This window comes from Phyllobates terribilis, unplaced genomic scaffold (genome assembly GCF_046119375.1).
Source record: "Phyllobates terribilis strain yellow unplaced genomic scaffold, ASM4611937v1 Scaffold_4__5_contigs__length_816908805, whole genome shotgun sequence".
Lineage (NCBI taxonomy): Eukaryota > Metazoa > Chordata > Amphibia > Anura > Dendrobatidae > Phyllobates > Phyllobates terribilis.
In genome coordinates, this window is record NW_027362764.1 from 783224141 (window position 1) to 783249714 (window position 25574).

At 46.3% G+C, this 25574-nt stretch overlaps 1 protein-coding gene across 1 annotated transcript; it reads right to left on the reverse strand.

Moving 5' to 3' along the window:
- Window positions 1-3140: 3140 nt before the first annotated feature.
- LOC141266067 (focal adhesion kinase 1-like) lies at window positions 3141-25269 on the reverse strand. Its single transcript, XM_073679943.1, has 3 exons — window positions 25243-25269; window positions 5484-5710; window positions 3141-3311 (listed from the first exon to the last, which is right to left on the reverse strand). The coding sequence occupies exons 2-3, from the start codon at window positions 5676-5678 to the stop codon at window positions 3141-3143; spliced, it is 366 nt and encodes a 121-aa protein (XP_073536044.1). The 5' UTR covers window positions 5679-5710; window positions 25243-25269.
- Between the last annotated feature and the right edge of the window lie 305 nt (window positions 25270-25574).

Sequence of the window (25574 nt, forward strand, 5' to 3'; positions counted from 1 at the left end):
CCCGATGTCGTCATGACAACATCCAGGTCACCAGACAGCAGGAAGATCTTTGGTCATGCGCAGTGCATGACCAAACTATCTTCTCCCTGTGCAGCGCTGACAGGCTGCATGGCACAGGGATGGTGCTGCATTCCTATGCAAAAAAGTGAAAAGTCCCAGAGTGGGACACAGAATAAAAGTCCAAAAAGTGTTAAAAAATGGAAGGAAAAAAAAAAAAAATTGTAAAAATATAAAAAAAAAAATAATCCACCAAAAATAATATAATGTACCCATCAATAAATATTATGAAAAAAAAACAAACAATAGAAGTACAAATATTTGGTATCGCCGCGTCCAGAACGACCTGACCTATAAAAGTGTCCCACTAGTTAACCCATTCAGTGAACACTGTATTAAAAAAAAAAAAAAAAAAAAAAAAAAAAAAACGAAGCAAAAAATAATGCTTTATCATCATACCGCCAAACAAAAAAGGAAATAACACGCGATCAAAAAGACAAATATAAATAAAAATGGTACCGCTGAAAACGTCATCTTGTCCCGCAAAAAACAAGCCACCATACAGCTCCATCAGCCGAAAAATAAAAAAGTTATAGCTCTCAGAATAAAGCGATACAAAAAAATATTTTTTTCTATAAAATAGCTTTTATTGTGTAAAAGCGCCAAAACATAGAAAAACAATATAAATGTGGTACCGCTGTAAACGTACTGACCCGAAGAATAAAGCTGCCTTATCAATTTTACCACATGCAGAACGGCATAAAAAAAAAACATTAAAAAAATTCTGGAATTGTTGGTTTTTGTTTATTCTGCCTCCCAAAAATCGTAATAGAAAGCGATCAAAAAATGTCACGTGCCTGAAAATGGCACCAATAACAACGTCAACTCATCCCGCAAAAAACAAGCCGTCACATGACTGTCTGCCAAAATCTGGAAAAATTATAGCTCTCAAAATATGGCGATGCAAAAACTAGATTTTACAAAAAAATGTGTCTTTTAGTGTGTGACAGCTGTCAGTCATAAAAACCCCATAAGATTCTGGTATCGCTGTAATCGCACCGACCCGAAGAATAAGGTAGTCTAATCACTTATACTGCACGAGGAACGGCGTAAAAAATAAACTCTCAGGTTGGGGTTGTATCAGGGTTGTGATGGGATTGGGATTTTTTTCAAAAGTTAAAAAAAAAAAAAAAAAAAATAGATGACGATATGGCGACTAGTGTTGAGCGCAAGTGCTCGCTACTTGAGTTTGCATCGGGTGCTCAGGTATGCACTGAGTATTGCGGGTGCTCGAGTCTCCGCCCCATATGCTTCGTGACCAAAAAAACCTTGCGGGGATTTCCTGCCATGCACGAGCGATCCCCGCATGCGGTTTTTTTGGGTATCTAATAACCGTGAAACATGCGGAGCAGGGACTCGAGCATGTCACTCGAGCACACGCAGTACATGGTGCATACCCGAGTACCCGATGCAAACTCAAGTAGCGAGCACTTGTGCTCAAGACTAATGACAACTTATTCAATATGATGACCTAATGTTATCAAATTCTGTGTCGTACCTCTGGGTTCAAAATATTCACTATACCCCTTGATAAAATCCTTGAAGGGTGTAGTTTCCAAAATGGGGTCACTTGTGGGGGGGTTTCCACTATTTAGGCAAATCAGGGGCTCCCGAAATGCGACATGGCATCCGCTCTCAATTCCAGCCAATTTTGCGTTCAAAAAGTCACACAGTGCTCCTTCCCTTCTGAACTCTGCCGTGCACCCAAACACTGTATTTTCCCCACATATGGGGTATTGGCGTGCTCAGGAGAAATTGCACAAAAGTCCATTTTCTCCTCTTACCCTTGTGAAAATAAAAAAAATTGGGGCTAAAACATTATTTTTGTGGAAAAATTTTTATTTTTTATTTTTTTATTTTCACAGCTCCAGGTTATAAACTTCTGCAAAGCACTTGGGGGTTCAGGGTGCTCACCACACATCTAGATAAGTTCCCTGAGGGGGTCTACTTTCCAAAATGGTGTCACTTGTGGGGGGGTTTCCACGGTTTAGGCACATCAGGGGCTCTCCAAACGCAACATGGCGTCCGCTAATTATTCAAGCAAATTTTACATTCAAAAAGTCAAATGGCGCTCCTTCTCTTCCGAACCCTGCCGTGCGCCCAAACAGTGGTTTTTCCCCACGTATGGGGTATCTGCTTGCTCAGGAGAAATTGCACAACAAATTTGGGGTCCATTTTTTCCTGTTACCCCTGTCAAAATAAAAAAAAAAATTGGGTCTAAAGTAACATTTTTGTGAAAAAAGTTAAATGTTCATTTTTTTGTTCCACATTCCAAAAATTCCTGTGAAGCACCTGAAGGGTTAATAAAGTTCTTGAATGCGGTTTTGAGCATCTTGAGGGGTGCAGTTTTTAGAATGATGTCACTTTTGGGTATTTTCTGTCATAAAGACCCCTCAAAGTGACTTCAAATAAGATGTGGTCCCTAAAAAAAATGGTTTTGTAAATTTTGTTGTAAAAATGAGAAATCGCTGGTCAACTTTTAACCCTTATAGCTTCCTAACAAAAAAAAATTTGGTTCCAAAATTGTGCTGATGTAAAGTAGACATGTGGGAAATGTTATTTATTAACTCTTTTGTGTGACATATCGCTCTGATTAAAGGGCATAAAAATTCAAATTTTGAAAATTGCTAAATTTTCACCAAATTTCCATTTTTTTTCACAAATAAACGCAAGTGATATCGAAGAAATTTTACCACGATCATGAAGTACAATATGTCACGAAAAAAACAGTCTCAGAATCAGGGGGATCCGTTGAAGCATTCCAGAGTAATTACCTCATAAAGTGACAGTGGTCAGAATTGTAAAAATTGGCCCGGTCATTAACGTGCAAACCACCCTCGGGGGTAAAGGGGTTAATCTATTTACTTATGGTTATTTTTTTTATAGCACCGGCACAGTCAGTGGCGTTGTACATGGGTTGTATTGATCCGGGGAGCTCACAATCTCAGATCATCTCTTTGCTTCTCTTACAGTTTGAGGTCTCGCAATGACCTTTACAGCTGACGGCCGGAGGACAAAGAGTTAAACCGACGCCACGGAAAGGCAACCGAGAAGAGTCAGAGGTGTGGGATCCCAGCGCTCACTTACTTCCATTCTTCCGGTGGGTGGGATTGCTCATATTTCTCTCTGACGTGAGACACCCCCATATCCGGGTGCAGCCAGTGGACCTCCTCAGAGTGCAGGTGACTCAGGCGTAATCCATACGAGGAGACACATTTTACTTTGTGACTGTCCACAATCTTCTGAATGATTCCCTGAACAAGAAATAATCAGAAAAATAGTCATTAATGTAAATCTCCACACCATTCGTCACAAACCCCCCCCCCCCCCCCCCAAAAAAGGTCACTACTTATCCCAAGTTACATTCTGTATTATACTATAATAATAAATAATAATAATAATAATAATACTTCAGAGCTGCACTCACTGTGTACATATATTACATTACTGATCCTGTACTGATCCTGAGTTAGATACTGTATTATACTCCAGAGCTGCACTCACTATTCTGCTGGTGCAGTCACTGTGTACATATATTACATTACTGATCCTGTACTGATCCTGAGTTACATCCTGTATTATACTCCAGAGCTGCACTCACTATTCTGCTGGTGCAGTCACTGTGTACATATATTACATTACTGATCCTGTACTGATCCTGAGTTAGATACTGTATTATACTCCAGAGCTGCACTCACTATTCTGCTGGTGCAGTCACTGTGTACATACATTACATTACATTACTGATCCTGAGTTACATCCTGTATTATACTCCAGAGCTGCGCTCACTATTCTGCTGGTGCAGTCACTGTGTACATACATTACATTACTGATCCTGAGTTACATCCTGTATTATACTCCAGAGCTGCACTCACTATTCTGCTGGTGCAGTCACTGTGTACATACATTACTGATCCTGAGTTACATCCTGTATTATACCCCAGAGCTGCACTCACTATTCTGCTGGTGGAGTCACTGTGTACATACATTACATTACTGATCCTGAGTTACCTCCTGTATTATACCCCAGAGCTGCACTCACTATTCTGCTGGTGGAGTCACTGTGTACATACATTACATTACTGATCCTGTACTGATCCTGAGTTACATCCTGTATTATACCCCAGAGCTGCACTCACTATTCTGCTGGTGCAGTCACTGTGTACATACATTACTTTACTGATCCTGTACTGATCCTGAATTACATCCTGTATTATACTCCAGAGCTGCACTCACTATTCTGCTGGTGCAGTCACTGTGTACATACATTACATTACTTATCCCAAGTTACATCCTGTATTATACTTCAGAGCTGCACACAGTGACTGCACCAGCAGAATAGTGAGTGCAGCTCTGGAGTATAATACAGGATGTAACTCAGGATCAGTAATGTAATGTATGCACACAGTGACTGCACCAGCAGAATAGTGAGTGCAGCTCTAGAGTACAAAGCAGGTTTACTATAGGTGGACGTGGCCTATACATGTGAATATATATATTTTACAATATCCATTACACTGTGAATAGATCGGATTCCGGATTAGCAGATTTTGGTGACAATCGATTTGGGGAAAAACACAACTTGCACAAAAATGTCTTCCTGCCGTTGTCCCGCTGCTCGCAGCTTAATCTTGCAGACAGTTCCTGCCCATCTGCGGAGTCTGTTACTATTTTGGGATCCTGCGCTGTATGTAGCAGAGCCCGGTGAGCGCAGACGCCAGTTTTCATTGGAAAGTCGACAGAATAAACGAGAAAAGAATTCGGAGCTGCAGACGACAAGACACAGTCGGGTCCGGTGGCCGGGGACGAGGTTTACTGCCCACAAGGACATAAATCATGTTTACAGCTGATTGGAGGATGGGGGGGCCGCAGCCGCTATTGGGGTCTTTCTGTTGTAAGATTTTATCACAATTGATAAAAATTACAAAAAGTCAAGTAACAAGATGACAATTATGCAGCATAAACATCACCCCATGAGTCTCGCACTTTAACTTTGCAAATTTTTTGTTTTAATATTTATTTACGTCCAGAGGTGCAATCACAATTCTGCTGCAAGACAAGATTATTTCTACATTTAAAGGGTTTATCCACTTGCCCAGAAGTGGGGACAGCTATTAACCACATGCTTGCCATCATCATTGTATGGAAACGGAAATCGCTCATGGTCCAGCCACTCAAACGCGACATCCTGTCATATGACCGCTGCAGCCAATCACATTCCATATACGCAAAGTTAATTTTCATGCCCAGTGATTGGCTGTGGCACTTAGGTGGACTCGTTTTCGGGACGTTACCACTACTTGTGGCCAAAAACAACAAATAAAAATGTAAAAGTGCCCCTTTAAGGAGTGAACCGAGTTCCTGCTCTTTTTTTGCAGCTTTGACTGTGAATGGAGAAAAAAAAAAAACATGTTATTTGTGCTTACTCGGACATCGGTGGCGTCCCCGTGCCGGATATTGCTGGCCCAGGTTGCTGGTTCGCTGTTCGTTTCGAAGTAATGGAAGACTTTTAAGACTCTCTCGATGGTCCCCGGCGATCGCTCCATGCCGGCACTCAGACGGGACTTAGCGTTCGAGCTCGGTGTGTGGTTCAGGTTCGGGTCCAGGTAAGCCGCCGCCATGCTCTTGCTGGATGCTAAGTGTCGGTCATATTCTGCAAGATAAACCAAAGGGTTAAAACCAGTGGCATCAGTGTATAATACACAGTGTGGCGCAGAACGGGTTAAAACTACAAGGTTTCCTCTCCGGTCACATTGTGCGCTGGAGACGACATTGCGTGGAGCCTCATATCTCCCGACGCTGGAGACTAGACGCTCTGGGGGGGTAAATCGCCGTCGAGACGAAGCGTGGCGTAAAACGTGTGAGGTTTGTTATGTCCTGGGAATCTATACAGTGACGGTCTGTGAATGAGGAATTAAAGGGTCCCGCTTGCAGAGCAATGAGTCAGTCATACTCCAAACACAAATGTAAATGCATCAACACATGAATGTAAAGGGATTATTCCATCTTCAAAACGGATATTGTCAGATAGTTCTTGTAAATACAAGCAGCTTTGCAATTTGTTGTTTATTAAAATCTGCAGCCGTTCTTGAGCTATTTACACTTTTTATTTTGCTTACTAGATTGTTGCCTAGGAGACAGACCACCGCTATTGTCGAGCTTGTAAGCACTGCGCATGTTCTGCTGTGTAGCAGAGGTGGCCGGGTTCTCAAAGGCAACGAGAAAAGTGTTAATATCTCAAGAACGGCTAAAAAATTTAACAAGCAGTAAATTGCAAAATTGCTTGTATTTGCGAGCACTATCCGACAATACTAATTTATAAAGATGGGAATGACCCCTTTAAATAATGTGTGTGTTCGCTGACAGCTAGTATTTATTATGTGATCCTAAGGGATTACCGGAGCAAATTATGCTGCAAGGAAAACAGATACACAGCAGTACGTCTAAACCAGGGCCTGAAGGGGGCTGTACGCCGAGGGTCTTCCTTGTGTGTACACTGGGTGCGGATTGGTTCGGACCTTTACTTTTTGTTTTAAAACCAAGAACAAAGACAGATTTTCTATTCTAATCAACGGTAACACAGCCCGCGTGTGCCAGGGATTATGCCTTTAATCTGGGGTCCTAAATCCCCTCCTCCCCCTGCCATCTGGAGGTCCGGCCTGTGCTGTGCAGATTTACACAGTGATGGCGCCGGGATAAGGCGAGGCATCAGCACCCTCCGGGATCAATGGAGATCCATAAGAACCGGGAGCAGGGTCAGGGTGCTACCACCCTGCTAAACACGCTAAAGTATGGCTGGGAGGAGCCAGCCTGATGCGGAAGACTATTGTCCCCTGTTATCAGCCATTTTGAGAGAATTTAACAAAACCTTGGAAAAAGCATTAAAAGTATGGGGGGGGGGCGGCAAAACTCTGTAGATGCTGCCACTGGCACATACAATCCTCGGAGCCCCCAAGATTTGCCGCTCAGGCGCCGCTCCGACCCCTGTAAACACATCCTAGAGGGGTCCTCCTGTTCATACGTAAATCATTTTATATGATGAAAAGTTGTGCAATTTCTTATTAAAATGAGTTTTTTCTTTTTCTTTTTCAGGATCTCTACATCTGGTCAGTAAATGACAGAAATCCAGAACAGCTGATGTGTTGCTATGATTGGAGCCGACATTTAAAGGGATTGTTCTGTAAGCAACATAATACTGGGAGTGAACAATAGGGGCCGCTGGGACCCTCACAGATCACAAGAACCGGGGGTCAAAGTTCCCTGTGCCACTGCAGCATAGGAGCTGCTCACTTCCGCTTCAATCACACTTTGGATTTGTGGAGGTCCCAGTGGAAAGACCCCCAGTTATCCTACATATCTCATGGGTAGGTGATAGCCATAGAGGTTATTGGGACATTTGGGGTGTGACAGCTGGGAGTACCACTGATTGATGCGCTGCTTTATACTTCGCTTGAGTTAACCCTGCGTCTCCAGATTGGCTTGAAGGGTAATGCTCGGAGGAGCCCCCCCAATAACCCCAGAAAGCCCCCTGTCACCCGCCCCCTCCCTCCGACTGATCACTCATTTTCTGCCTGCAGAGGATGGCAGCGTCCTAGTTTGTGCCCCTCCATTCTCCGGCTGCCGATCTGCGCAGGGGCAATGAATTTAGACTGATTATAACAATTAGGCGCCGTCCACCGGGAAAAGAGGGGGCAGGGAGTGGGAGGGGGGGGCTTCATTATCCTTCCACGCTGCGTCCCTCTTCTGGGGACTGACCTACTTCTAGAAATATTCGCTCACTTACCGCGACACTTCCTATCGCACCCGCTGGAAGCAGGACTTCCAGGAAACTGGTAGAAAGTTTTACAAAGTAATGACCCCCCCAATGTAAGAGGACAAGGAGGGTTCCCGAATGATCCTGTGATATCCCTTTAATGAACTGCTGTGGGGGAGAGTACACACTCAGGGGTACATAAGGGGCAGGAACCAACATGGATGACCTCTCAAGATTAGCAGCTCCTCTTATGAAATACTTTAAATACTCTGTGCTGCTGGGAACCCTGCTCTTTACACTGTGTAATCTCATACAAGATCTTCAGGCTGCTCTCCTGAAACACTCTGTGCTGCTGGGGACCCTGTTGCTCATACTGCACAAATCGCCTATAGGATCTGCACACACCCCCCTCTTCTGAAATACTCTGTGCTGCTGGGAACCTTGCTCCTTACAATTCATAACACACACTCCTCTTCTGAAATACTCTGTGCTGCTGGGGACCCTGCTCCTTACAATGAGTAACACACACGCCTCTACTGAAATACTCTGTGCTGCTGAGGTCCCCATGCTCTTTACACTGCACAATCTCATACAGGATCTGCACACACTCCTCTTCTGAAACACTCTGTGCTGCTGGGACCCTGCTCCTTGCACTGCGTAACTTACTATAATTTCAGCACACACTCTTCTGAAATACTCTGTGCTGCTGGGGGATCTTGCTCCTTCCACTACATAACCTCCTACAAAATCTGCACCCCCTCCTCTCGCAGGACCCCTTTCCCCGTGATCGAGTTCAGCCCCAGGGACCACACCGGGTGCCGATTATACATCAACCCGTGTATAGTAGTAGTAAGTGACGACCTGATACCGGCGTATACAAGAGCTCGCCGCAGCCGCCCCAGCATGACCGAACCTGCAACTTAATAGCAACTGCGCAGGAAAGGCTTCCCTCCATTAAAGAAATGCCATCTTGGTGGGCATGCTGATACATGTAGTGCCATGACAGCCGCACAAGCCTGTGACCGGTTCATATCAACGACTGGCTCTGGAAATACAAAATCTGCACCAGCGCCCCCACAACCACAAACCAGTAAAGTGGCTGCAACCGCTGCGCCCCCAGATCATGAGGTCGATCTGCTACAATGCTTCCCCATGTCCAAGATCTCGGCTTGCTGTTAATCATGCAGAAATCTTTGCTGACATCTATGCGCAGATTCATTATTGCATTTGTGCTTTTTTTTCCTCAGTTCTTCATGTTTTTCGCGCCTTTTTCATGGCTATCTTATCTGCCTTCACCATTGTGGGCAGCGTTTTAAGTTTCCAGATGTTTTTGGCTTTTTTTTTTTTGTTGTCAATGGCAACTTTTTAAAAAAGTAGCAAAATTTTGCACAAATGGCTTCCAGTCTCCCCTGAAAATTATAACGTTTAGCAAAACGGCTCACAATGTATCGGTGCAGAGTAAATGCATCATGGAGGAATCAAAATATCAGTCTAGCTAAAGAGAAAGCCTCTAGGAGACAAAAAAAATACTCTGGAGCTGTACATGTGCCACGTGGGCAACCGTCCATCTGAAATGCCACCATGTAGCCGGCAAAAGCAGCTGCAGGAGCTGAATCCACTGCAAGCAACTGATTGACGATGTGGCTCCTCCAACAAGAGCTTTCCCATTCACCGACAGATCCTGCCGATGGCATCACTGAGTATTTGACAGTTCCAGGCTTTTTTCATGTGCGCTTACATAACACAATGAAGAAGGAAACACCTGACTGATGCGATGAGTCAGCGCCTGTAGGATTGGGGCGTGGAGCGGCAGGTGACCGGGTCGCAGCGCGCCCTCTTATGGCAACACGCGCCACGTCCGGGTGAGAGCTGTTTACTGCGTATACAGAGCCGTCCGGCGTGTAAAGACACGAAATGGGAAAATTCCAGCTCTGCGAGAGCAACGGCCACAGGCTTCACTGCCAGCATCTGCCCTGAAAGGGGGATTTAAAGGGCCACTAAACTTAAACATCCGATACCGGGATAGTAGTTCCAGATTCTAGACTTTTTTTTTTTTTCTAGCAAGATGTCTCTGGTTGCTGAAAGTAAATAGAAACATTAGCGGAAAGCCTGTTCTTGACTCCAGTATGGGCAAATACTGGTAAACTGGATCTAAAGGGACATCGAAGGGCGTGTAAGCAGAGGTCAGATCTGCAGCAGAAATCCAAGGCTGACCCCGAGGATCAGTTCTGCACACGGACAGGTCCCATTCAATGAAGCTAACCTGATGGTGGCTACTCAACATGGCTTCCTCATCAACGGCGGAGGATAGAGGGGACCCTCTTCTGACCTCTATCGGGGGGGGGGGGGGAATGTGATGGTCGTCACATGTTCCTGGCAGCATTGAGTACCGCACCGGCAGTACGGCAGATTGAAAGGGTTAACTTTTATCGCACCCCCCGACATCTGGGGCCATTAATAATTATTCGATGCATCCGTTCATGCCACATACAACAGAAGGTACGGAGTTAATCGCCGGGTGCCGACAGGTCCGGTAGGTGGAGACCCCTGGGGCCGAGTTCTCATGAATACGTCACATCTATCGGGAGGAAGAGTCAGCCACCTTACAACAGAGCTCACCTATCATGTATGTTCTCCTCCTTGCATAGGTGCTGTATACACTAAACGGTAGAGATGTTGAATCGTATCTCCATGCCAACCAGGCCGATACATTGTAACAGCCTCTTGTTTCCATTACAATGGACACCGGTTTAACCCGGCGAGCGCTCGGATTGATAAACAAGCGACTTAATTAAATAAGGTGGAAGAAATAGATATAAAACAGGATGGAAGAGAGGATCCGGCCCGCTGCTGCACTACATAACGCTCCTCCAGAAAGAGGAGGCAGGAAGTGAATCCCTATGGAAGGTCACCCACCCCCATCAACCCTGGGAAGCAGGTCACAAGTTTAAGGGCAGCATCACAAAAGGGTCACTGATCTGTTGCCATGACAACAGGGATTTGTGAAAGCGGCGGGCTGGCAGGCTGCAGCGGCGGTGGTATTACCCGGGTGCCCGCCGTAATCCCTTCTGACAAGTGCAGCGGATTTGGAAAGAGGAAACAGAGCGCAGAGGACGCAACGCAGTCAGACGGATGCACAGGCCCCCGATCCAGCTGTAAATAACACCGACAGATGTACGCCGGCTGATCACATGGAAAACGCATTAGTGTTCATACCCCCCGGGAAGTAATACACCCCCATAACAGCCCTCTAGGGGCAAGACGAGAAAATGGTATCAGCCCCAACCACGGAGGATGACGACATGTGGCGTTATGTGATGTATATAGGATATGGATGCACCAATACACAGCAGATACGGGAGGAGGACACGAATGTCCAGAACAGACGTGCCCCACGTGGGCCGAACATAGACCCCCAACATTCCCAGAAGAGAGACCCCCCAACATGGACTGAACTAAACCCCCCACATGCACAGTACAGGAACTCCCCCCTCCACACGTGATCGGAATGCCTCAAAATGAGACCCTCTCCCCTCAACATGGTCCGAATCAAGACCCATCATGTTCCAGATGAAAGAACGCCCAAGTGCACAGAGCAGAGACCCCACATCTGCGAATCAAGCTCCCCCACATGGTTGTAAACCCAGAACCCCCCCTCTATACACCACCAAATCTAGACAAGTCTGAACTTGGACCCCCACCACACCAAAACCTGAGCCTTCCACTCACATCTGTGAGTGAACCTAGATCTGCTCCCCCGCAAGCACATACCTTAAGGCCGGACCCCGCCCTCCAGTGCATCGCCTAAGGCCGGACCCCGCCCTCCAGTGCATCGCCTAAGGCCGGACCCCGCCCTCCAGTGCATCGCCTAAGGCCGGACCCCGCCCTCCAGTGCATCGCCTAAGGCCGGACCCCGCCCTCCAGTGCATCGCCTAAGGCCGGACCCCGCCCTCCAGTGCATCGCCTAAGGCCGGACCCCGCCCTCCAGTGCATCGCCTAAGGCCGGACCCCGCCCTCCAGTGCATCGCCTAAGGCCGGACCCCGCCCTCCAGTGCATCGCCTAAGGCCGGACCCCGCCCTCCAGTGCATCGCCTAAGGCCGGACCCCACCCTCCAGTGTATCGCCTAAGGCCGGACCCCGCCCTCCAGTGCATCGCCTAAGGCCGGACCCCGCCCTCCAGTGCATCGCCTAAGGCCGGACCCCGCCCTCCAGTGCATCGCCTAAGGCCGGACCCCGCCCTCCAGTGCATCGCCTAAGGCCGGACCCCGCCCTCCAGTGCATCGCCTAAGGCCGGACCCCGCCCTCCAGTGCATCACCTAAGGCCAGACCCCGCTCTCCAGTGTATACCTAAACCCAGGGCCCCTCCTGCAAGCATGAATCCCCAAAACACAGCCCCCTACTCCTCTGCATACACATCCCTAAGACCAGAATCCGCCTGCATGCACATTTTTTTTTTCAAGCCTTATTGACAGGAGAGTGACAGAAACTTCTGCCGGGTGTGAATGTGCCTTTATATCAGGACGCTGAAAAACTCACAAAGCTGCAGGACGTGTACCATTACTATCCATACAGTCAGAGTTGAAACACTTAATAGTTCAGAGTCTCAGCTGCGCTAAGGGCCGCTCCGCAGAAAGAAGAAACTGCAGTCCGCTCCAGCAGGAGGACCCCAAACAGGATGAGGATGGAGGTGACATATATAGGACTACCCAAGACATGCTCCGGTCATTATAGCCTCCTTAACGGCTGGGAAAGAGAGAACTGGCAACGTCCATCAGAGGGAAATCGTAAACTGGAGCAATGGCCGCAAAGGCAAAAACTTAGAGGGGGTCCCCTGTTCTTCACCAGGGTGGAAAAACGGCATTTAGAGCGTCCCAAGTGGTGGAGGACCTTCCTGCCCTGCATTACTCCGGCATTGATATAATTGTGCAATGCTTCATTTCTTCTCTGGAGGCGCTGCAGGGAGATTGGACACTTACTGCAGGGTGTCATCAGAGTTTACAGCTGATCGCAGGGGGTCCAAGCAGAGGGGGCACTTTGAGATCAGCTTATTTTCACGGGACCCGTTCCACTATTTTTTTCAGTGGTCTCCATATCATGCGCCACACTGAGCATCCATCATATCCGCCCGTGTACCTGACACTGCTATGGCAGCTGTTACACACGCAGGCAAACATGGAGTGAGGGATGACGGGGGATGGGATTACAGAGCCGGGGATAGCGGGGACACAAGACAAGAGCGTTCATCAGAGGAGCGCTGGAAATGAGAAATGGCAGACAGGACGCCGGCGATCACTAAGGAAGACAGAATGCCTCATGAAAACGTCAATGTCCTGCACCACCAGAAGCCACGCGGAGGAATAAAATCAGCACCCACAATGCTGCTATAATACTGTGCCTGCAAAACATCAGGAAAATCCACAGAGAGACATGCCACGTAGAAGATAGGATTACATGGTCAGCTGGTGGCACTGGCATTACCCGAATGTGTATGGATCATTTCCCATGCTTTACACTGCAGCTCGGTTATTTTATAAAGCAGCTATGGAGAGGGCCGAGGTTTTCCCTTTAAATCCTGACATTCACCTCACATGTCTTTCTAATCACAGTGGATAAAACCAGCAGATAAACATCGTATTTCATCCGTCCTCACAATAGAAGTGTTGAGAGAAACCGAGGCTGCACTGAACGTGAAGGAAGAAAGCAAACATGAGCGCGGGGTACAGAGATCCTCCTATGGACCAGGATCCAAAACAAGCAAACACAGGAGAGACATCCCGCAGCAGAGGCGCGTTAACCCCTGCACCCAGCGGGCCGGCAGCTCCGCTAGGCACGACCCCTGCACCCAGCGGGCCGGCAGCTCCGCTAGGCACGACCCCTGCACCCAGCGGGCCGGCAGCTCCGCTAGGCACGACCCCTGCACCCAGCGGGCCGGCAGCTCCGCTAGGCACGACCCCTGCACCCAGCGGGCCGGCAGCTCCGCTAGGCACGACCCCTGCACCCAGCGGGGCCGGCAGCTCCACTAGGCACGACCCCTGCACCCAGCGGGGCCGGCAGCTCCGCTAGGCACGACCCCTGCACCCAGCAGGCCGGCAGCTCCGCTAGGCACGACCCCTGAACCCAGCGGGGCCGGCAGCTCCGCTAGGCACGACCCCTGCACCCAGCGGGCCGGCAGCTCCGCTAGGCACGACCCCTGCACCCAGCGGGGCCGGCAGCTCCACTAGGCACGACCCCTGCACCCAGCGGGGCCGGCAGCTCCACTAGGCACGAACTCTGCACCCAGTGAGCAGGCACATCAACCCCTCCAAGTCACTCCTTCAGATGTGGGGTGATTAAAAAAATAAATAAAAACATCTTTCAGAGCTGAGGGTTTGTTACAGTGTACAGTATTGTGCACAAGTCTGAGGTTGAAAAAACAGTTACAAGGTAAAAATGCAAACAAAAACAGAAAATAATAAATAGAAGTGAATGAACAAGAGAATTCTAAATTCCACCAATATTTGGTGACCGCCCATCGCCTTAGTCAGTTCTTCTAGGTACAAAATCCCTGACTTTCTGCAAGTGTAGAATTATAGTTGGGTGTGGGAGTAACCAATTGTACCATCATGATCACTATTTTCATATTTGGGTTGAAACACACAGTGATTAACGGAAATAGAAACTGGGTAATGAATAGACAAATTCGGCTATATAGGTGAGGTTGTGGAAGACTGTGTCATGTCACAGGTCATACACCATGGCCAGACTGAGCACAGCAACAAGACAAGTTAGTTATACTGCATAAGCGAGGTCAGGCATTGCTGTTCAAGCTCTTTCGGGGAAGCAGCAAGAAAGGGCCAAGTTAAGGATTGCAGACGGGAGATGCAGTAGTCTGCCAAGGAAACTTTGTGCAGCAGATGAAAGACATTATGTTACTTCCCTTCAAAATCAAAAGATGTCCAGCGGTGCCATCAGCTCAGAACATTCTTACTTTGCAGCATTTTTTTCCACACATGCCTAAAACTTTTGCACAGTCCTGTATGTAACCTAAAAAAAACTTGAGTCAACCATCAACAATGTTTCCAACCTTTGACAGCAAGCTCTTGAAAAAAAAAAAGACAAAAAAAAGGCAGCTGAACCAAAAGCAGCAAAACGTTTCATTATGGAACGCTATAACAACAGTAACTGGGTGACGCAACACAGTAACAAAGCCGCAGCTTTTCAGCCGCCAGGACACAGCACAGGATTTATTAATGGACGCCGGCCTATCCCAGAATGCAGTGTTCAGCACAAGCCTGGTCACATGACCCGGTCCCCAGAGGCATGATGGGAAGAGTAATTCACAGTGAACATTAGCCAAAACGTTAATGGGCTGAGAAGTAACGGGATCGGGGTTGCGGCTGAGTGCCTGCGCCCTCCGTCATTAAATATTCATGAGACTGATGTGCGTGCAGAAATATACACCCCCCCGAGGATCGGCAGGTTATAAATCTATAGTAATGTGTTCATAAGCAGCAAAAAAATGCAACATTAATTAGTCCAGCAAACTTGCTGTTTTTATATCAAATCGCACTCTTTAAAAAATAAAAACCACCAGCGTTATTATTTTGCCACATGGCCAACTCTGCGCTAGTCTTGCAAAATTCTTGGTAATCCATGAATTACAAAACTGTAGGCGAGCATTAGGTGCGCGACATGAGGATGGTACGGTCGCGCTGTGACATCACATCTCGTTGCATTTTTGGTGCAGATTTTTTCACCCACTCATTACAGGGTAAAGATCTGACCCACAATAATACTACAGAGACATATGTGAGGGGTGATGAGCGGTGTAAAGAGGAGATTCCTACAGATAACCGCACAGGTGAGTAGTGACCACTAAATGCAGAGAAGTCACAGATTCCACCCAGTCACTGGCTGCTTCCATCTTGGGTTCAGATTTTGGGTTTGTTCACGCAGTTTTTTTTGTGGATTTTATGCATTCAGATTAAGCGCTTAAACAGAAAAACAATTTGTTACACTATTTTGCATGGTCTTCTCCTGTAGAAGTGACTCTTTTGTATTCACAGTCCTAACACTGGACATTGTGGTCAGTGGAGGTCTCTTAAATTTATGTTTGTCAGTTCCAGGGATTCCAAACTCAGGACTGATATGGAGGGCAGAAACATTACTAGTGAGCCTCAGGTACCAGATCATTTTATCAGCCTTAAATCTTCTTTACAAGCTATAATATACTAGTACATGAATTTAATAATTTTTTTTTTTCCAGGTCAGTTTTTAGAACAGTAGAAAAGTGCATTATGCAGAACTTTTGTATTGTATTCTAATAAAGGACACCATATTGGAACCCAGAAGGACCCCATAATAATCCAGGGGGGCATTCTCTTGCATCAGTTTTGCAGCAGATCAATTTCGATCATGAATTTTTTTTTGTCTGTTCCTACAATGAAAGGGACAAACCTCCCAAACACAAGTGTGAACATAGTCTATGGCTGTCCACCGAAAAGAAATGTCATGTCCATTTTTTTCTATCTGATTTGTGAATCAAACTTCATCACTAAAGTGAATGGGTCTGTGAATAAACTGGAAGCACTCAGATGCCAAATATTTGTCGTTTGAGTGCTGTTCATTCTTCACTGAAGGTATGAAAAATCACTTTGTTTTTTTTATATATATATATATATATAAAAATAAAAAAATATAATACACGGATTAGAAAAAGTGACACACTGACCAAAATTAGATCCAACATAATGAAAAAAACAAAAACTAATTTTTTGTAGAATGTAAGCCCGAAAGGGCAGGGTCCTCTTCCCTCTGTACCCGTCTATCATTGTTAGGCTATGTGCCCACGATGCAGAAATGTTCCGGATTTTTTCCTGAGCGTTTCTGCATCTCCCTGGCAGAAAAACCCGTCACATGACTAAATGACTTCAGCGCAGGTCCTTAAGTCCACAGCGAGCTGCCCGCAAGCCAAGACAAGCACACCGCAGGCCATCAGAAGGTAAATATAATATTTATTTATTTTTTATTTTTTTTTTTTACAGGTTCTATGGTACCCAGGTCCGGAGGAGTCTCCTGTCCTCCAGACCCGGGTACCATCAGCACATTGAAACGCATGGATTCTGCTTGTACAGATGCAGTGAAACCCATGAATTACGCAAGTCAATGGCGGTGAAAACGCAGCACTTCCGCAAAATAATTGGTAGTGCTGTGGATTTTTCCACAATGATAATCCGCAGCGGAAATTTCCGCAGCATCATTGGGGAACATGGCAGACCCTCTGCCATGTGTTTTTTAATCGTTTATGCAGCGTTTTTTGCCGCTGCGGAAACGCTTAAAAAAAGCATAGTGGGTACACAGCGTTAGTTTGTTTACTGTAAGTGATATCTGTATTTGGTATGTAACCCCTTCTTATGTACAGCACCATGGAATCAATGGCGCTATATTAATATTAATAATAATAATAAGGGTAAAATCTGCAGCAAAAGATCTAAATGAATTGACATGCTGCAGATTTGAGACTGCAGCGTGTGAATGAGACTTCAGTCTTCTCATTCTTGTTGCTGCCATCAGGAAACCTTTCAGGTTTTGTAACAAATCAGCGCAGAAAAGAAATGTGGCAAAAATGCGACAAATCTGCAACATGAGCACAGGCCCTTATACTGCGGACACCTCGTGCACCGCCCCCCTCGCTGTAGAGGATACACACGTTTTTTCCCATAATCTGGGAGACTACGACCTCAATAGTGACTTTGTACAGGAAGGGATTAAAAATCGTGTTTAAGTGGCGGAGGCTGTGATCTACAAGAACGCGATGAGTTCAGGTGACTTTTTGCGCTGTCAGCGGTGTTGGACTTTTTGGTTGCAAGTTGTCTAGGACTTCGATGTGAGCGAGGCGCATAACACAGGGTGCAGGAGTCACAGGACGCCCTATGGCGGTAGATGCAGCTTTGCGTCATTCCGGCGCGTCCTAATGTCAGAATCAGCGGTGTCGCTTAATGCAGAGGCGGCAGGTGGTGACCTCAGAGGTGTCCCCCCGCCGCCGTCCCCCTGTGTGCAGACAGAGGCAGAGACACAAACGCCGCCGTCACAACAAAAGCTCTAAATAAAAGAACGCATCGCTGTCAGCCTCTGATGATGTCATAGCTGCCACCGCCGGCCGCGTCCAACACGTCACCCGGGGATATGAATGAACGTGGAGCGAGAGCGGATGAATAATTCACGTGTCGTCATTTGCAGATTTTTAATATCCTGATTTCTTTTTTTTTTTTTTTGCCCTTTGTCTGGGCGGAAGAAGCTAAGTAAGATCCTGGATCACAACAAACAAAAGCCAAGCAGGGGAGAGAGAAAGCAAGGGATGGGCACCGAAAGGGTTAACCAAATCCCGCACTGATTAACCCCTTCTCAACCAAAAAGGATGGACGAATCCAGAACCTGCCCAGCAAACACAGTAAGATGTGGCGCGCAAAGAGTTAACACCATCCACCTGCATTAACCCCTTACGACCTGCAAGCCCAGAGGGTTAATAATACACCCCCCCCCCCCCCAAACACACACATACACAGTTCAGGAGCCACATCTAAAAAATAAGGGTTAATAAACACCTGCATCGGCGGCGCCTCCATTAACCCTTTATTCCCGGACAAGATGGGGTTAATACTTCACCTAATGACCCACTTGAAAAATAATAAATTAAAAAAAAAATGTCATGACCAGTGAAGGGTTAATACCTGAGCTGCTGTTTATTAACCCCTTCTGACACTAAATGAGAGTGAGAGGCAGCTGTCATGGTTAATTAACCCCCCTGCCGCCCCTAATTTCACACCGCAAGGAAAGGGTTAATAACTCGCCGCTGACCCGGTCCGGCGTGTGCAGGGTTAACCCGCTGCAGCGCCGCCAGTGGCGGCCCCGGGGCCCCGGATGTGGCCGCACTCGCCATCCCCCGGCAGTCCGTTCCTCCCTCCGCACAGCCCTTTACCTTTCGCCCAGCAGATCGGGAATGGGCTGCAGCCGCTCTTCTCCATAGAGATGGCGGCACCTGTCTGCTCGGGGCCCGACCGCCAGCGACGCCCGGACACGACGACGACGACACCACGACAGGCGGCGACAATGTCCCGACTCAGCGCCGCCCGCAGCAGCAGCCGGGGCCGGACACGCGCCGCATCCCGGTACAGCGAGCGCCGGGGAGAGCGAGGGCGGAGCCTCCGGGCGGGGGCGGGGCCGCTTATCTGCATACACCTTGTCAATATGCTAATCTCGCGGATTTAAAGGGACAGGAACCACATCTAATCATAGCAACATAAAAAAATACAGGGACAACTGAAAGGAATATTTCTTGATGTCACGCTTTCATTTATTTTATTTTTTTTTACATTTTGTACAACCCCTTTAAGAAGTCACCTGCTAGAGCACAATAGGGGACAATGTGTTTAGGCAAACACTTCTATTCCCCATCAAATGACATATCTAAAGCGCATTTGATTGGACATCTAATCTGCCGCCCCCTCAGTAGTTCTTCCTGGAAATGTATTAATAAATAGAAAATTGGGTGTTACCGAGTTAAAAACCAACCCCTTCCCCCCTCCCCCCCCCCCCCCAACAGAGACACTGGCCAATCAGAGATGTCAGCATCAGCACTGTGAGGGGCCATTGCTTCATACATTTCCAGGAGGAATAACAGAGGGGCGGTGATGAGACAAGATGTTCTGTAGGAAATATTGGCATTTCTCATGCAATGAGGATCCTGGAGCACCAAGTCTCAGTGCTCTGCATTGTGTTTGAACATGTAGGAATAAAGAGGGCGTTACAATTTGGGGGTATCCCTACAGTATGATTGGACAAAGTCAAGTGTGCAGGGACACGCCCCTAAACAGCAATTCCCAGCTACAGTTCATTCATAAATTTCCATGAGGAATAACGAAGGGTTTTAAGAAAAAATTATCCAAATGGAAAATGCAAATATTTATCTCCAATAGACGTCAATGGAGGAGGGAGATCGCCATAGAGAATGAGTATCAGTTCCTTAAAAGGGATGTTCCAATTTTCCATTGCCACTTTGATCGCTGGGGGTCTGAGCTTTGTGACTCCGATCCTGAGAATGAAGGAGTCCCTTCCCCAGCAGCTAGACCCATTCACCTTCATGGAGCTGCAGCCCCTCATTCCCAGGATCACTGGGGTCCCAAAGCTCAGACCCCCAGCAGTCAATAAGATGGCAGATCCTAGTGAACATCACCTTAAGATGGACATATTTTTAATGGATTTTTTTTTGTATGTAAACCCCTTTCACGCATAGAAGACCAACCACATAACCAGTGTACCCCCTTTACCACCACCTCAGCATGACCCCAATAAACAATATGTAAAGATTAAATTCTGTCTATCTGCCAGCGGACACCATTAGGGGGAGCTCACGACATACAAATCTATACAGCCACCACTAGGAAGAGCTCACTACATGCAGATTTATACAAACACCACTAGGGGGAGCTCACTGCATGCAGATTTATACAACCACCACTAGGGGGAGCGGAATACATAGATTATTCAGCCACCACTAGGAGGAGCTCACTACATACAGGTTATTCAGCCACCACTAGGAGGAGCTCACTACATACAGGTTATACAGCCACCACTAGGAGGAGCTCACTACATACAGGTTATACAGCCACCACTAGGAGGAGCTCACAACATACAGATTATACAGCCACCACTAGGAGGAGCTCACAACATACAGATTATACAGCCACCACTAGGAGGAGCTCACTACATGCAGATTTATACAGCCACCACTAGGAGGAGCTCACTACATGCAGATTTATACAGTCACCACTAGGAGGAGCTCACAACATACAGATTTATACAACCACCACTAGGAGGAGCTCACAACATACAGATTTATACAGCCACCACTAGGAGGAGCTCACAACATACAGATTTATACAACCACCACTAGGAGGAGCTCACAACATACAGATTTATACAACCACCACTAGGAGGAGCTCACTACATACAGATTATACAGCCACCACTAGGAGGAGCTCACTACATACAGATTATACAGCCACCACTAGGAGGAGCTCACTACATACAGATTATACAGCCACCACTAGGAGGAGCTCACTACATGCAGATTTATACAGCCACCACTAGGAGGAGCTCACTAGGCGCAGATTTATACAACCACCACTAGGAGGAGCTCACTAGACGCAGATTTATACAGCCACCACTAGGAGGAGCTCACTAGACGCAGATTTATACAGCCACCACTAGGAACTCACTAGACGCAGATTTATACAGCCACCACTAGGAGGAGCTCACTAGACGCAGATTTATACAGCCACCACTAGGAGGAGCTCACTAGACGCAGATTTATACAACCACCACTAGGAGGAGCTCACTACATACAGATTTATACAACCACCACTAGAGGGAGCTCACTAGAAGCAGATTTATACAGCCACCACTAGGACGAGCTCACTACATACAGATTTATACAGCCACCACTAGGACGAGCTCACTACATACAGATTTATACAGCCACCACTAGGAGGAGCTCACTAGACACAGATTTATACAGCCACCACTAGGAGGAGCTCACTACATACAGATTTATACAGTCACCACTAGGAGGAGCTCATTACATACAGATTTATACAGTCACCACTAGGGGGAGCTCATTACATACAGATTTATACAGTCACCACTAGGCGCTCACTACAGATTTATACAGCCACAACTAGGGGGAGCTCATTACATACAGATTTATACAGTCACCACTAGGAGGAGCTCACTACATACAGATTTATACAGTCACCACTAGGAGGAGCTCATTACATACAGATTTATACAGTCACCACTAGGGGGAGCTCATTACATACAGATTTATACAGTCACCACTAGGCGCTCACTACAGATTTATACAGCCACAACTAGGGGGAGCTCATTACATACAGATTTATACAGTCACCACTAGGAGGAGCTCACTACATACAGATTTATACAGTCACCACTAGGGGGAGCTCATTACATATAGATTTATACAGTCACCACTAGGGGGAGCTCACTACATATAGATTTATACAGTCACCACTAGGAGGAGCTCATTACATACAGATTTATACAGCCACCACTAGGGGGAGCTCAATGCATACAGATCTATACAGTCATCACGTTATGTATACAGGTTATTGGTCACAGCCATGGCACAGCTCTTATTTCTCGTAGTAAACTGATATCATGTGTAGGACCCTCACCCCCATTACTGATCCCCGGTGGCCATGTGTAGGTCCCCACCAGCCACATGCAGACACATGCATTCTGGAGGGACAGATAATGTAATGTGTGGAGAGCGATGGGCGCAGGCTGCTGTCCTGCAGCTATCCTCCTTTAATCCCACGCTGCAAATGACCACATCAGTCACTGCCTTCCAGAGCGGAGAACAGAAAACAACCCGTGATACCAGACAGGAACATCTGCGGGAGAGCGGAGCCTAAAGCACAGAACTCACTGCGGCAAAATCCCCGAAAATGTCACATACTGAAACTTATAATATCCGGTTTCATCTTTGTTTGCTTTGAAAAACTGGAATATTTTTTCATACATCCAAAAAAGATCAGCTGCTCACACCCGGTGTCTCACAGCTGAGATGTTGCTACAATTGCATCCAACATGGATAATCAGGGAGAGAAAAATACATCAGCAGCACAAATCTTTCTCGGCTACAAAGTATCAGTCCTAGCTGACAGTGTGTCCCCGATCTGACACATTGTAACACTCCGCATCGGGGTCAGCAGGACTAGGTCATGATAGGACTCTATGGGCACCTTGCCATGGAGGCGGCGGTGGTTACATCTGTACCCAGAGATCAGCTGCAGGGGTAGAGGGAACCGGACTATGAAACTGACAATCCGCACAATATGGCGGCCGCCACTCCAGGATCGTCCCCGTCATCGGGGACGGCAGAAGCTCCGATGCGGCAGGAAATCAGGAATCCAAGAATTGTGAAACATTGAGATTACAGCTCTGAGGTCACAACATTAATTGTATCAAGAGTCCTACCACAAGAGCAGCACACTCACTTCCTGAAATACTCTGTGCTGCTTGAGTACCCCCCACTCCTGTGACTACGTGACTTCCAGCAAGATCAGCACACACTCCCAAAATACTCTGTGCTGCTGGGGTTGGATGGGGGGGGATTTTATTCCTTCTACTATATAACCTTCACAAGATCTGCCCTTAGGCATCTCCTGAAATACTCTGTGCTGCTGAAGTAACTCCCCACACACACCTTTCACTATATGACTCCAGTAAGATCAGCAGTCTCCTCTCCTGAAATACTCTGTGCTACTCTGGGGTCCACTTTGTAGACTATATAACTTACACAGTCTGTTACCTCCAGAAAATCAGCAGTACTCCTGAAATACTCTGTGCTGCTAGCAGATCTGGTTCCACCCTCCCGGTAAGTAAAGGGCCAGCGCAGTTACAGAGCAGGGTGCATGAAGCAGCTGCGACTGATACCAGTGAACTATATGGATCGGTCTCAGCACTGGAGACCGTGGGGGAGAGGGGTGCAGGGGTGTGTCATTCATCCCATTAGAAAAAAAAAAAAAACTATAATGGCTGATAACAGAAAACAATAGACTGGACACAAACTGTTCAAAAATCTTATATATAAAGCAGCAGTGTCTGAAGTCGCACATGTTAATAACCCAGTGACGCGGCCTTAAAAGAACCATTGATTATACATTGATCTCCTATTGATCGTCGATAAACTAAATGCCCCTCCATCTGCGTGATTGGACTCTGCTTCAACAACAATCAGGATTATCTTCTCTGCTCCTAAATTACAACCTCTGACACAGTCAGTGAACGGAAACGCTGCCATTACATGCAGAGGCCTTGTAGTTCTCACAGCTGAGGGATTGTTACACTGGTATCCAGCAATTCTTCTGTGCTGATTTGTGTGTTTGTTACAATGTATCAGTGCAGAGTCCAAGAACCTGAAGACCGGATACAACTGTAGCATTTACTGACATGTCAAACGTTATCAGACTGCAACAGCAGAGGACGCTCACAACGCAAGAACTTTGCAATTTACCTCTTAAAAACTTTTCCGTTCTCAAGAAATACAATGATTCTTAATTCTTTAGCTTACAGCCCGTTGCCTAGGTTACCGACCACCTCTACAGGTTATCAGCAGTAGGTGATCTCCTAAGCAGTGGGAGTTCTGCGTATGTGCCGGCCACGGAAAGAACAAGATTTCGGTGCAGAAGATAATGACAAGACATAAGCTGTCAATCAAGACTAAGAGGGGGCTGGCTTGGGGCAGGAATCACCCAAAGGGCATTTGAGGCCTCCTATGAATATTTTCTAAAGGTTTTGGTTTTTTTCAGCGCAGAAAGGAATAGACAGATTTTTTTCCCCTTCCCATCAGCACCACTTTTTGCTACGGTGCCTTTGTTTTATTTTTATTCCTCCCTTTCTTCCAAAAGGAATATTTTTTTTAATCTGTCAGCCAACAAGGACACCATTCATTTTACAATGCATACAAACGTGAAAAAAAAATTCCAAGCGTAATAAAAAAAAAATTAAAAAATGCAAAAAAAAAAAAATCACTACAATTTTTTCATTATTTTTTGGGTTATTAATGTGCGGTGAAAATGACTTGGTGACATGATACTCCAGATCAGAACACTGTCAACAATACTTGTATAGTTTATTTTTTTTTATTATTATTATTTCAGAACAGAAAAAAAAATGTAGGAAATTTGTTGAAAAAGAAAAAAAAAAAACCCTGTTCCCATATTCTGACCATTATTTTTTTCGAGCTGTAGTTTTTATTGACACCATAATGCGGTACTTTTGTTTTCATTGCTTTTTATTGTATTTTAAGATGGTTTAGCGACTGATAAAAAAAAAAAAGCAATCAAGACCACAAGGGGGCTGGCTTGGGACAAGGTTTACTGAAAGGAGCCGAATTTGGGATCACCCACTGGGCATTTGAGGCCTCCTACGAATATTTTCTAAATGTTGTTTTAGCGACTGCTAAAAAAGCATTTATGCCATTTGAATATATTTTATTATTTTAAGAAGATGGGACTTGTATAGACACAGAAATATTAGTGCTTGACAGCGGCATTTATATGGCTAAACAGCAGCGATCAGAGCTAGTCCCAGTTGCTGCCATTAGTGGCGGATATCAGATGTAAAACACAGACGTACTACAATATACTGCTATTGGAAAGAGGTTAAATGAGAATTTTCATGTTTCTAGCAGCCACCACTAGGGGGAGCACAACAGCAACAAAAAGAGTAGAACTGTAGAACTGACAAAGACGACAGATAAAGAGCATCTTGGAAACCATCAGCAAGGCAATGAGGAGCTCAGACACAGCACAAAACGCTCAGAAGGACTCACAAGCTAACACCATTGAGATACATAAAATAACACTTACCTGGAGAGAAGGAAAGTCTGGAAATATCTAAAAAAGAAACAGAAAGCGGGCATTAGCTGTAATATTGGGAGGGGGGGAGGCTCTGCTCGCAGCCAGATCTGAGTCTTACCACTATCATCACAGAGTCACAATTAGTGTACAGTACAAACGGCAGACGATCGTTACTGGAAACAATCAGCAAGCTTGCAGTTTTGAAAGACAATGCTGTAAACTAAAACAAGGATCGATCTCTGCCGGCTCCGCGCTTCCAGTGATGAGATGCAGATTCCTCATTAATGACTTTAAAAGGTAAAACATCCGTCAACGAGCGAAAAAAATCCAATTTGAATGAG

Coding starts and splice junctions, on each gene's coding strand:
- LOC141266067 (XM_073679943.1), bottom strand. CDS start 5,678: ATGGCGGCGGCTTACCTGGACCCGAACCTGAACCACACACCGAGCTCG. Junction 3,312..5,483: donor GGGACGCCACCGATGTCCGA/GTAAGCACAAAT, acceptor TTTCTTGTTCAG/GGAATCATTCAGAAGATTGT.